The sequence below is a fragment of the Nomascus leucogenys genome, chromosome 12 (assembly GCF_006542625.1).
Source record: "Nomascus leucogenys isolate Asia chromosome 12, Asia_NLE_v1, whole genome shotgun sequence".
In the NCBI taxonomy this organism is placed as follows: Eukaryota; Metazoa; Chordata; class Mammalia; order Primates; family Hylobatidae; genus Nomascus; species Nomascus leucogenys.
The window spans coordinates 27912048-27924720 of record NC_044392.1 but is presented as its reverse complement, the minus strand read 5'-3'; the positions used below and the strand labels follow the sequence as shown (position 1 = coordinate 27924720).

The window sequence follows — 12673 nt, the reverse complement described above, 5'->3', positions numbered from 1 at the left end:
ATCTCAATCTCCTGTGCGTAAGCCATCCTCCCACCTCAGCCTCCCAAGTAGCTGTGACTACAGGCACATGCCACCATGCCCAGCTAAATTTTTTAATTTTTTTGAAGAGATAAGGTTTCCCTATGTTGCTCACACTGCTCTCAAACTCCTGCCCTCAAGCAGTCCTCCTGCCTCGGCCTCCCAAAGTGCTGGGATTATAGGCATGAACCACTGCATCTGACTTAAATCAGCCTATTTTATTAAACATTTGTTATGAATGGAGCATTCACAAGATACAAAATAGCGTCAGCTATCTCTCTACCTTTAATGTAGGACTTGGAAAAGTAAATAATAATATTAAAAGTAAATAATAATATTACATGCTTAAATAGTATCTGGCACATAGCACTATTAAACAGCACTATTTAAGTACTAATTAATAGTGCATATTAAATACCCGTATTATAATAGTGCAGATAAATATCCTTATTCTGCCCACTCTAAAGATGAGATTTACTGAGGCAACTTACTTAACTCGCCAAAGTGACAGTACAAAAGTAAGCAGAGCCAGGATTTGAATCCAGGTGAGGTGGCTCTTAAGCCCATGCTCCTAACCACTACCCTGCTTAAAAAAACCATGCAGCTTGAAAAACATAAAAATCAAATCAAATGAAAACCATGCAGTCTGAAGTGACTAAAAATGTTGATAATGTTAGAGAAAGAGAGAGAAGTTTGAAAAGATTTTATATCATGTATTAGATACTACTTTAGCTATATTTAAGGCAGGGATATATTTTAGTGATAGTGGAGTAATCAGGATTTTTTAAAAGAAAAAGAAGACTCTGTACAGGTGCAGACCTAAGAATTTGAAGTTTGTTGGTGATACTGTAGAAGGCTTGGGTAGGTTTCAGAAAGGAAAAGGTCTGAGAGAGTCTGGTCCTAAAAGATCGTTTTGTGGGATTAACTGACAAGTGTGAGGTAGAATGGAAGGAGAACTCGGACCATGAGATGACTCCTTTAGCTTTAAGCCTTCAGTGTCCTTAAAGTTTAAGGGCATTGTGAAATCTGTTAACTTTTTTTTTTTTTTTTTTTTTTTTGAGACAGAGTCTTGCTCTGTCACCCAGGCTGGAGTGCAGTGGCTCAATCTTGGCTCACTGCAACCTCCGCCTCCTGGGTTCAAGCGATTCTTCTGCCTCAGCCTCCTGAGTAGCTGGGATTACAGGTGCACACTAACACACCCGGCTATTTTGTATTTTTAGTAGAGATAGGGTTTCACCATGTTGGCCGGGCTGGTCTCGAACTCCTGACCTCAAGAGGTCCACCCGCCTTGGTTGGCCTCCCAAAGTGCTGGGATTACAAGTGTGAGCCACCGCACCCAGCCGAAATCTGTTAACTGTTCTCCTGCCAAGTCAAAGCCTCCAATCACCCGTTGGGTTTTGTGTGTTTGTTTGTTTTTAAAAAGATAGAGTCTCACTCTGTCACCCAGGCTAGAGTGCAATGGCATGATCGAAACTCAGGGCAGCCTCAAACTCCTGGGATCAAGCGATCCTCCTGCCCAGCCCAGCTTCCAGTCAGCAGTTTTCAGCCTATCTTTTTCATTCCTCTCATTGTCAAACTTTTCAAGAGTCAATAAGAATACATTACTTTCTTTTTTTTTCTCACTTTGTCACCCAGACTGGAGTGCAGTGGCGTGATCTTGGTTCACTGCAACCTCCGCCTCCCAGGTTCAAGTGATTATCCTGCCTTAGCCTCCCGAGTGGCTGGGACCACAGGCACACACCATCATGCCCAGCATTTTTTTTTTTTTTTGGTATTTTTAGTAGAGACAGCGTTTTGCCATGTTGGCCAGGCTAGTCTTGAACCCCCGATCTTAGGTGATCTGCCTGCATCGGCCTCCCAAAGTGCTGGGATTACAGGTGTGAGCCACCACACCTGGCCTAGAATATATTACCTCTGTTGCTTCCCTAAATAGTGGTTCTCAGCACTGCTGCACCTTACAGTCAAGTCACCTGGAAAGCATTAAAAAAAACACTGGTGCCTTGGCTACACATCAGACTAACTGAATAACAAAGTTCTAAACGTGAGGCTTTGGCCTCTGTTTGTTTGAAGCTTCCCACTTGATCCTGATTTGTAGCCTGGTTGTAGAACCATTTCCAAACACACTTTCAACATTTCTACACATACTGCCCCACAAAAGTTACTTACAAGATCACCAAATCCAGTGGCCTGTTCTTGGCCCTTAAGTTCTCCTTCCTCCTGGCAGCATTTGACAATGTTGCCCACTTAGTAATGCTCTCTTCCCTTGGTCTCTGTGACAGGAGAGTTTCCTGCTTTTTATCCCCACCTCCTCATTTGGTCTCACTCTGTTTGCATTGTCAATACAGTAAAAGCTGCATTTACTGAGCACCAGGCATTTTTGTACATGTTATAATCATCTATGACTTGTCTTTTTCCCTTGCTAACCTGCAAATCACTTAAGGTAATTTTTTCTTTACACTTTTCCAATAAGCTTTTATTATTGGTTAAGTCAGGTTTAGGTGTTTTAAAACTCAACTTTGTTTCCCCTTTATCATCTAAGCCTAGATGGTGGCACTTAGTGGACCTTCAAAATATATTTAAACTGAATTATCTTTTGAATTTCAGGAGGATGTGAAAATGCTCTCCCATCTGCTCCAGGCTTTAGATTATGGGGCACCCCCTCATGGAGGAATTGCCTTAGGTAAACAACTTTTCCTTTTATAAGCTAAACTGAATTCCATTGCACTGTCTCAAATTCGGGTTCTCAGTTTGTGTTGGTAGAGGTGGAAGGATGAGTCCAAGAGTTCCATGAGAATGTAAGTTTCTGTTGAAATTTCAGTAATATATTTTTTAAATATATCTTAACAGTTATAAAGATATAACTTAACTGATAATTTACATTTGAAAGATCATTAATAGCTTAAAACTGCAGATCTTAAGTCAATATTGTTCAAATCCCCATGGCCTCACAGACGTACTCATTGGAGTCTGGAAAGCACTGCTCCATAATGTTCAGCTTGTATGAAAACAGGAATATGCCAGTGTCCTTCTGATTGCCATGGTTACTCACTTTGCTTGTTTTGTCAAAGCAAGGAAGAGTAAGAAATTCTAGGAAGCTCACCTAGATTGTAGGCCCCAACAATAGGGACTTCCTTCTGTGTTTATGGAGTTCCCTGCCAAGCACCAGATACACTGTTGAATCTGTTTTAGGGCCTTTAGTAAGCTTTTGCTAGGAACACTAATCGCTGTGACAATCCAAGTAGCATGTGAACATTAGTCCTGAATAATTTTCCAGAATGAGATAGAAAAGAACCTCTCAAACAAACAAAAGTTCTCTAAAAAGGTAGGGAACAATGGTTGGCTACAGTTTGTTAAAAATTCTTATTTAAAAGTTCTCTACAACTTTTATAGAAAAACTAAGTTATTTCCAACATTAGATTACATTTCTCATCTGTTATCTTTGTATTTTACTCACAGGGTTAGACAGACTGATATGCCTTGTCACTGGATCTCCAAGCATCAGAGATGTCATAGCCTTCCCAAAGTCCTTCCGGGGACATGACCTCATGAGCAATACCCCAGATTCTGTCCCTCCTGAGGAACTGAAGCCCTATCATATCCGAGTCTCTGGGCCAACAGACTCCAAAGCAGAAAGAGCTCATTGAATCATGCATACCATGCAGAAAGTTGAGCTTTTAGGTTTTGTCCTCTTTGCTTCCCCAAGGCCAAAGTCAGATCTAGAGTTCTGCCACAGGTCTGACAATCAAGTCTTTATTTAGATGGAAGGAATCCAGGCAACATTCTTCGCCACAACAAAGAAACAGATAGAAGATACCCAATTTTGACTTGATTTCATGCATCATTCGGATTTTTTTTGGTTAGGACTTTTTTTGAAGTTCCTTTTTACTTAGGTGTGAAAGATGGTTCTTTGTTGGAATAATATAGTGGTTTAGTGTTTTCAAATCATGTTTCTCATACCCAGATAGTAGATTATTCACTTAGGACAGAGGTAATCAAATCATGTGTGAAATTTAGGAAAATGCTTGCCCCTGTAAACTAGTGAGTTGATGGAGCATTTGCTTCATCATCCTCATCAAGAGAATCATATAAATTAAGCTTTATAATGACATTTCAACCATCAATATAATATAGTGAGGAGTACATAATATTTTATAATAATGCAGAAAACATCACTGAAATGAGAGTCACAAATTTTTCTTCAGTGTTTCAGCCTGAGCAAGTTACATAAACCTCTCTTAGCCTCCCTTCCTGCTAATGTGTAAAATACATACTTGCCCTGGCTACCTCACAGGGCTGTTATTGCTGGAATCAGAGGAGATAACATATATGGAAGATAAAGTGAATTAAAGTACTTTGAAAAACTATAAAGCATTCCACAAATGTGAGATGATGATATTATCCATCCATAAATAGGTAGATGTATCTCTATTTTATAGTTTCAGATTAAACAAAACTGATATCCATAGTAAAAGTCATTTTACTTATCAATTTTCTGTTTATATTTTTAGTTTTAAAGATATTATTGGCCGGAGTGGTGGCTCACACCTGTAATCCCAGCACTTTGGGAGATTGAGGTGGGTGGATCACTTGAGGTCAGGAGTTCAACACCAGCCTGGCCAACATAGTGAAACCCTGTCTCTACTAAAAACACAAAAATTAGCCAGGCATGGTGGCACATGCCTGTAATCCCAGCCACTCGGGTGGCTGAGGCATGAGGTTTGCTTGAACCTGGGAGATGGAGGTTGCAGTAAGCCAAGATGGTGCCATTGCACTCCAGCCTGGGTGACAGAGCAAGACTCCATCTCAAAAAAAAAAAAAAAGACAACAAAGATATTATTAATCACTGAACACTATTTTCTCTCAATTATAAGTAATTGAAAATTCTAATCGACCTTAGATTAACCTCAAATGTGCGAAAAAGTGAACACCAAAACTCATTGTGATTTTAAGTTCTAATCATACACATAAAAGTTTTAATAAACTAATAATTATAAAATGAGGCCAGGCGCAGTGGCTCACGCCTATAATCCCAGCACTTTGGGAGGCTGAGGTGGACAGATCACAAGTTCAAGAGATTGAGACCATCCTGGCCAACATGGTGAAACCCCGTCTCTACTAAAAATACAAAAATTAGCTGGGTGTGGTAGCGCACGCCTGTAGTCCCAGCTACTCAGGAGGCTGAGGCAGGAGAATCACTTGAACCCAGGAGGTGGAGGTTGCAGTGAGCCAAGGTCACACCACTGCACTCCAGCCTGGCAACAGAACAAGACTCCATTTCAAAGAAAAAAAATTACAAAATGAGAATAAGGTCTTGATCAGTGATTTTGAAATTGTTTTCTTCTACTCAGTCTTCACTTCTGCCTTGAAATTCTTTTGATTTACACCTTTTTTTTTTTTTTGAGACGGAGTCTCACTCTCTTGCCCAGGTTAGAGTGCAGTGGCGCCATCTTGGCTTACTGCAACCTCCGCCTCCTGGGTTCAAGTGATTCTCCTGCCTCAGCCTCCTAATTAATAATTGATTTAATTATTTAGTTGAAAATGTTTAATTCATTTTAAAATAACCCATTACATGTTAACACAATAGCATGTTTTTATTTTATTTTGAGACAGAGTCTCACTCTGTTGCCCAGGCTGGAGTGCAGTGGTGTGATCTCGGCTCACTTCATCCTCCACCTCTCGGGTTCAGGCAGTTTTCCTGCCTCAGCCTCCTGAGTAGTTGGGACCACACGTGCCCGCCACCACACCTGGCTAATTTTTGTATTTTTAGTACAGACGGGGTTTTGCCATGTTGACCAGGCTGGTCTCAAGCTCCTGGCCTCAGGTGATCCACCTGCCTCGGCCTCCCAAAGTGCTGGGATTACAAAGGTGTGAGCCACCACACTCAGCCATGTTTTTATTTTAAAAATAATTATTTAAAAAACAAAAATAGAAGAGTAACATTGTTTTATATTTCTGCGAATATTTTTTATTTCTGGTTTAATAGAAGACACTAGATTCTGATATCTGCTTCTGTATCCTATCTGTTGTTATATGATGTTTTGGTTGAAGTCTATGAAGAAAATCTGACCCCACTCAAATATAAAGTTGGAAAAGGGAGGAGTATTTTAATAGCTTTCTCTGATAATTATGGATATTCTCTTTGATACCACACCAAAATATGACAAGTAGTAGAGTTCCTTAAAGGTTAGTTGCAATGTGGATTCTGAAATTGTATTGATGAGCTTTTCTAAAGTCCATTGGTGTACCTTGTATTTAAATAGAACTTTTACCTATGTGTGATATTTGTAACACCAGTCCAGTGATTGATCATTTGGAAAATATTGGTTCACTGAGTTATGCAAATCTTCCAAATGTTGACACGTTTTGATATACAATATCTAAAACAAAATACCATTAATTAATATTACCACCAATCTCATTACAAAAGTCTTTAAGTCTGAGGAAGCTATAAGGGGCACAGAAGTGTATACAAGCCTTCCAAAATTTTAGGTTTCATTTGGAAGCTTGAGTTTTATCATCGGCAACAAATGTCATCAGTTTTTTCCAAGCTGACCTGTTCTTTTTTGCGCAAATCTCTGCCAAAATTACCCCTAAAATATGAATAATCAATTTGTCAGGTTTTTTTCAACTAAAAATGTTCTGTGAAAAAAAGCAGCTAGTTCAGCTTGTATCTCAAACAATTGTAACTACTTTTTCTAGGGAAAAAAATCTAGAAATCCATACTTTGAGGCAGATGTGCTTCATGCGTACTTCCCATTTTGTCACACAGAATATCAAAATAATGTGTACTCAAGGTCAAGATTTACTAACAACTAAAATTCCAAAACTGCTAAACAGAATGCTGAATAAGGTGATCCAATTTTTTAATAATTCATTTGAGACAACATCTCACCCTGTCACCCAGGCTGGAATCCAGTGGTGTGACACAGCTCACTGCAGCCTCAACCTCCCTGGGCTCAAGCGATCGTCCCACCTCAGTCTCATGAGTGGTTGGGACTACAGGCATGCACCATCATGCCCGGCTCACTTTTTTTTAAATTGTAGAGACAGGGTCTCACTATGTTGCCCAGGCCGGTCTTGAACTCCTGGACTCAAGCAATCCCCCCGCCTTGGTTTCCCAAAGTGTTGGGATTACAGGCATGAGCTACTACTACATACAACTGAAATCTTTTAATATGCCTGTCAAAAAGTTTTCTGATTCAGAAAATGGCACTTATATATAAAAGAGGGAACAAGAAGCTGGATGTGGTGGCTCATGCCTGTAATCCCAGCACTTTGGGAGGCTAGGTGGGTGGATCACGAGGTCAGGAGTTCGAGACCAGCCAGGCCAAACATGGTCAAACCTCCCTCTCAACTGAAAATACAAAAATAGCCAGGCATGGTGGCCCATGCCTGTAATCCCAGCTACTTGGGAGGCTGAGGCAGGAGAGTCGCTTGAACCTGGGAGGTGGAGGTTGCAGTGAGCCGAGATTGCGCCACTGCATTCCAGCCTGGGCAACATGAGCGGAAACTCCATCTCAAAAAAAAAAAAAAAAAAAAAAAAAAAAAAAAGAATAGAACTTGGCTGGATACAGTGGCTCACACCTGTAATCCCAGCACTTTGGGAGGGCAGCGCAGTTGGATCACTTGAGGCCAGAAGTTCAAGAGCAGCCTGGGTGACATGGTGAAACTCCATCTCTACTAAAAATACAAAAAAAAAAAAAAAAAAAAAAAATAGCTGGGGAGTGGTGGCACACACCTGTCATCCCAGCTACTCAGGTAGTTGAGGCACAAGAATCACTTGAGCCTAGGAGGCCCAGGCTGGAGTGAGGTGGCACGATCTTGGTTCACTGCAACCTCCACCTCCAGGGTTCAGAGTAGCTGGGACTACTACAGCTGTATTGACACTGAAATAAAAACTGACCCACCTTGGAATTTTGGCCCCAATCTACCTGTTTCCCTGGGGGTAGATTGCCTTAAACCAGTTGTGCCCCTTTTACCCACTTTTGGCAACCCTTAACACTTGCTTGCCAAAAACCTATCACCATGGCTATGGATTGTAGATCTTCCCAATTCCATTAATTCCTATCACTAGTTGGGCATTTCTATAGTGTCTTCTGTAACTTACTTTCCCAGCCTCAGACTCACCATGACTTTCTCCAAATAGCTCCATCAATACTTTAAGCTCAAAACCAATTAGCACGGGGGCCTATGAAACCTGACAATTTGCTCATATGGAGAATTAGGAAATATTGCACTTTAATGCATAAGACACCTTGTAAAATACCCATAAAATTTTAACTGGCTGCAGTGTTAATGAAGCAAATGCCACGGAGTTATAATAGCCTTTGAATGTAATTTATGCTTACAACTAATGAACAAATGAAAAGCACTGTCTTTTTTCAAGTAAACACTACACACTCCAGATGGATTGCAAAAATTTATTAAAATTGGAGACATTGTTTTAATCTTCTTGTGCCACGAGACTCCATCAGGCGGTCTACAAAGACCATTGGGAGGCTGAGGATCACTTGGGCCCAGAAGTTTGAGGCTGTAGTAAGCTTCAAAGGCCACTGCACTCCAGCTTGAGTGAGGCAAGACCCTGTCTCAAAAAATAAGACAAGACTTTTAGCCACATGTACAGACTTCAATTAAAATGCTACATGGGAATGCAGAATATCAGATCTTTTATTGTCATCAAGTAATCAGTGAGAGAGTTCAAGTTGGATTGAGATCATCATGTATTCTGCAATTATAATAGTCCCAACATTTCCAATCCTTACCTTTCAAGCAGTAAGCTGCATGCTTGCTTGTTGTGGTCAATTAAAAACCCTGAAAGCAAAGCCAATATATTAATCATGGCAAAAAACAAATGTGTGATGCTTGTTAGTAGAGTAACCTCAGAATCAAAATGGAACGGTTTTATAGTGATATCATTATATTTCATTTGGCAGAATCATTACATCATTGGTTACGTTGAAAATTATCACAAGTACCAAAAGCTGACTCACCTAGTTTAGGATAACAGGTCTGCCTGTTTGAAGATGAAAAATAATACCCATTTAAAATTTGCCCTACTAGATTTCCTTCTCAGTCACATTTTAACTTTTAAACAGCTAATCACTCCCATCTACAGATTAAGGTGTATATGCCACCAAAACCTTTTGCCACCTTAAAAATTTCCTTAAAAGTTTAAACTAACCTGCATTTCTTCAAGCATGAATTCTGAGTCCTGAAATTAAGGGACAATACACCGTAAGACAACTTGCATACAATTAGGAGTAATCCAAAATCTCCAAACATTATAGAATGGCTATATTCCCCTTTCCAGGGCATAAACTAGAATGTTACTGCCAGATACATCAGATAGGAGCGAAAGACTTAATATTGCTCATCAACGTTAGTCTGCTGAACTATGTTATCATCATTGTATCGGCTTTTCCAACACTTAAAAACCAGACTTGAGGCGGGCACAGTGGCTCACGCCCGTAATCCCAGCACTTTGGGAGAACGAGGAGGGCAGATCACTTGAGGTCAAGAGTTCAAGACCAGCCTGGACAACATAGCTGTACAAAAATTAGCCAGGCATGGTGTCACATGCCTGTAATCCCAGCTACTCAGGAGGCTGAGGCAGGAGAATTCCTTGAACCCGGGAGGCAGAGGTTGCAGTGAGCTGATAGTGCTGCTGCACTCCATTCTGGGCAAGAGCTAGACTCTTGTCTCAAAAAAAAAAAAAAAAAAAAAATACTTGGGACTGCTATACCTTTGCTTCTTTAAAACTTGCTCCACACCGTGTAGTCAAGCCGACTCTCCATACCTGCAGAAATTTAATCTCCTTTACCAATAGGTAGTAATAGGTGGATTTCTAAAAGATTTCCCAACTACTGTTTCAGTTTAAGATTAATCTCCATTTTCTTTCTCAGAGAGATTCCCATCTGCTTTAATTTTAAAATCATCACTAACAGTAGCTCAATCAATTAACGTTAACATCAACAAAATATGTACCTTTAAAAGGTATGACAGGAACTGTCTTCATGTCCTTATCCAAGCAAGCCATCCATGGATAAAAACGTTACCAGGAGCTGGAATACAAATGAGGACTTCCATTAAAATGCTAAACATCATTAAACTCTTTTCAAAGTTGTCTGTCACAGGGTTCTTCAGTGTTACCTTTGTCTACATGCTCATTTCAGGTCAGACATTTGATCAACATCATTACACAAACCCCGTTCCAAACATGCTCAACGAAAACACATAAACACCGTTCCAAACATGCTCAAGGAAAACACATAAACACCGTTCCAAACATGCTCAAGGAAAATACAGTCAGTATTCATCAGCCAAGCCTTAAGCCATTAGCTCAGCAGTAAGCATATCACCATCAGCATTTTCATTAAGTCTATCTACTGTTTTCATTAATACTTACCAGAAACATTAGGCTGGTCCAGACAAGTTGGACTCCACCTAAGATATAAGAGTGGTCTTAGAATAGCCACAGATGAGTTTTCTCCCCCTGCCAAAACTAACAAATGCCTTTAGTCAGTTAGAGCTAATTAAGACCTTCATGTTCAGTCAGTGTTTGCTTATCATCACCCAGGTTGCATTTACAAACTTTCTTATTAATCATAACAAGGCAAGAATCCGCCATTTATTTAATGCATTCAGCACTGGTAGGAGGTAACTCTAAAAAGCCATTTGTGCCGTAGGCAGTTTGCCCAGTTACCTGTTTACTTGGATATAATTTCACTTACCATTTCAACTTCCAGCTTTCTGTCTAATGCCTGTAATTTTAATACAAAATTGTCAGCAAAGAATATTTTAATGGTAGATTGGTGGTACACTGCTTAACTATTAACAGCAAACCACAACCACCCCAGATACATCAGACAGTACATCTCTTCATGATTCAATCTGCTGAACTATGCAACCATCATAGTATCTGTATTCACATTTTCTTCAGTATTAAACTTAGTATCAATGAGAGCAAAATTCTCATTTGAAAAGGAGGGAGAGAAACACTAACATAGATAATCATCATTGCCTTGGCTATTTTCTAATCCCTTAAAAGTAAGAAGTACAATATAGAGGTTTCTCACCTGTGTGCCAATGGCTTGAGTTAGGCTTGCTCTTTAGGACCTGGGAAGAAACAACTTCATGTGAACTTTGGTGTACTCTCTAATGTTCCCCAAATCACCATTTTGGGTGCCTCAGTTAAGATAATGGTGGTTAAGATCCTCATCATTCTAGCACTCAAGAGTAGCAAATAAACTGTCATCATTGTGGCACATCCAATGGCTTTAAATCTTTTTGAGAGGGCATTTTCAACTTACTTCAGTAGCTATTCTCATCCGTCCTTTGGGACACAACTAGAAAACAAGAAGATGCAAGCAAAACAGTGACAATGAACCTCACGGCAGTCACGTTAAATATCAATGCTGTTAACATTAAAGCCTCAGAATAGAATTTCAGAAATCCCTTCTGTCCACTACTCTTAAAGCATCACAGGCTAAGACCACCTCTGAGATTTCATTCTTCCCACCATACTTTCCCCGATTCTTACCTGTCCATAAGGTGCTACCCAGAGCCACACTGCATCTGCACCCAGCACCATACCTAAAGAGATCGGGTACAGATTTTAATTCATTGTTCCACGGTTCTTTATGTCGTCTTTTTAAACCAATGATGCATTGGTTTATCTAGCGACAGGTAAAAGATACACTTAATGTTAGAAAAGAGCACTGCACCCGCAGTTAAGAACCACTAATGGCGGCCGGGCGCGGTGGCTCACGGCTTGTAATCCCAGTACTTTGGGAGACCACGGCTGGTGGACCACCTGAGGTCAGGAGTTCAAGACCAGTCTGGCCAACATGGTGAAACCCCGTCTCTACTAAAAATATAAGACTAGCGTGGTGGCACGCGCCTGTAGTCCCAGTTACTTGGGAGGCTGAGGCAGAATTGCTTAACTCGGGACGGGGAGGTTGCCGTTAACCGAGATCGAGCCACTGCATTCCAGCCTGAGTGACAGAACGAGGCTCGGTCTCAAAAAAAAAAAAGAAACACGAATGGAAATATTGATGGCACTGCGGAATGCAGGCACTTAAGAGAAGCACGTGGACTACCACCGACAGCCTTTCATGAGAGCGGGCGGCTGATGGAGGCTCGGGTGACGGCCCTTAACAATAGCTTACTCAGGTGACTCGGCATGTGCCACCATCAGAGCGGTTGGCATTCATCATCACTCTCAGATGTCCCTACCAACACAGGCTTCATCAGAGGCAGGGCACGAGAGCCGAGGCTTCTCCGCAGTTCTACCCGAACAACATAGTCGCAGCTTAGGTCACGCATGCACCATATGTGCAAATCCCCCACCATCCTCAACTTGTAGGCCCTGCAAAGGCGCGCGACTGGCTTAGAAGTCCCAGTCAGTTCAGGGTCACCTTAGCAGACAAAGGCTGGAGGACCCAAAAACCCGCAACATTCATAAAGACAAAGCATACCTCACAAAAGTCGACTCCTACCTCGAAAAGACAAGATGGTGCCTGGGCTCCTGTTTATAACAGGTCTTTTGATGACGTCACGACGCACGCTCCCGGCAGCGTCCGCTTCGGCTCCTCCCCCTAACCTCCCTCAATTTTCCCCTCATCCAGTACCACCTTCTTCCCACCCCCCTAAGCCC

General features: G+C 41.1%; 1 protein-coding gene and 11 non-coding genes across 18 annotated transcripts in view; 1 reads left to right on the top strand and 11 right to left on the bottom strand.

The window, feature by feature from the left end:
* Positions 1 to 4502, top strand: part of DARS2 (aspartyl-tRNA synthetase 2, mitochondrial) — a 34241-nt gene extending 29739 nt beyond the window's left edge. Inside the window, exons 16-17 of the mRNA XM_003258898.4 lie at positions 2623 to 2698; positions 3475 to 4502. Coding sequence (XP_003258946.1) covers positions 2623 to 2698; positions 3475 to 3662 — 264 coding nt within the window. The 3' untranslated portion in view covers positions 3663 to 4502. The remainder of the gene's footprint in view (positions 1 to 2622; positions 2699 to 3474) is intronic.
* Positions 4503 to 7895: 3393 nt separating this feature from the next.
* On the bottom strand, positions 7896 to 12599 carry LOC100602364. 7 transcript variants are annotated; one of them, XR_001116696.2, is made up of 12 exons: positions 12495 to 12599; positions 11558 to 11610; positions 11328 to 11363; positions 11094 to 11133; positions 10749 to 10778; positions 10424 to 10461; positions 10003 to 10079; positions 9761 to 9814; positions 9200 to 9229; positions 9009 to 9031; positions 8781 to 8829; positions 8423 to 8603 (listed from the first exon to the last, which is right to left on the bottom strand). It is a non-coding gene; the product is annotated as an uncharacterized LOC100602364 (transcript). The 7 variants fall into 7 exon arrangements; XR_001116695.2 differs by having other exon boundaries at positions 8423 to 8599; XR_004032602.1 differs by having other exon boundaries at positions 8425 to 8599; positions 8781 to 9229.
* On the bottom strand, positions 8670 to 8746 carry LOC115837761. The gene has a single exon (XR_004032813.1). It is a non-coding gene; the product is annotated as a small nucleolar RNA SNORD81 (small nucleolar RNA).
* On the bottom strand, positions 8894 to 8970 carry LOC115837777. Its single transcript, XR_004032829.1, has one exon. It is a non-coding gene; the product is annotated as a small nucleolar RNA SNORD47 (small nucleolar RNA).
* LOC115837780 lies at positions 9352 to 9433 on the bottom strand. The gene has a single exon (XR_004032832.1). It is a non-coding gene; the product is annotated as a small nucleolar RNA snR60/Z15/Z230/Z193/J17 (small nucleolar RNA).
* On the bottom strand, positions 9880 to 9964 carry LOC115837763. The gene has a single exon (XR_004032815.1). It is a non-coding gene; the product is annotated as a small nucleolar RNA SNORD79 (small nucleolar RNA).
* LOC115837798 lies at positions 10154 to 10218 on the bottom strand. Its single transcript, XR_004032848.1, has one exon. It is a non-coding gene; the product is annotated as a small nucleolar RNA SNORD78 (small nucleolar RNA).
* Positions 10535 to 10595, bottom strand: LOC115837779. Its single transcript, XR_004032831.1, has one exon. It is a non-coding gene; the product is annotated as a small nucleolar RNA SNORD44 (small nucleolar RNA).
* Positions 10873 to 10936, bottom strand: LOC115837797. Its single transcript, XR_004032847.1, has one exon. It is a non-coding gene; the product is annotated as a small nucleolar RNA SNORD77 (small nucleolar RNA).
* On the bottom strand, positions 11201 to 11282 carry LOC115837758. Its single transcript, XR_004032810.1, has one exon. It is a non-coding gene; the product is annotated as a small nucleolar RNA SNORD24 (small nucleolar RNA).
* Positions 11446 to 11505, bottom strand: LOC115837800. The gene has a single exon (XR_004032850.1). It is a non-coding gene; the product is annotated as a small nucleolar RNA SNORD75 (small nucleolar RNA).
* LOC115837778 lies at positions 12202 to 12281 on the bottom strand. The gene has a single exon (XR_004032830.1). It is a non-coding gene; the product is annotated as a small nucleolar RNA SNORD74 (small nucleolar RNA).
* Positions 12600 to 12673: the final 74 nt, after the last annotated feature.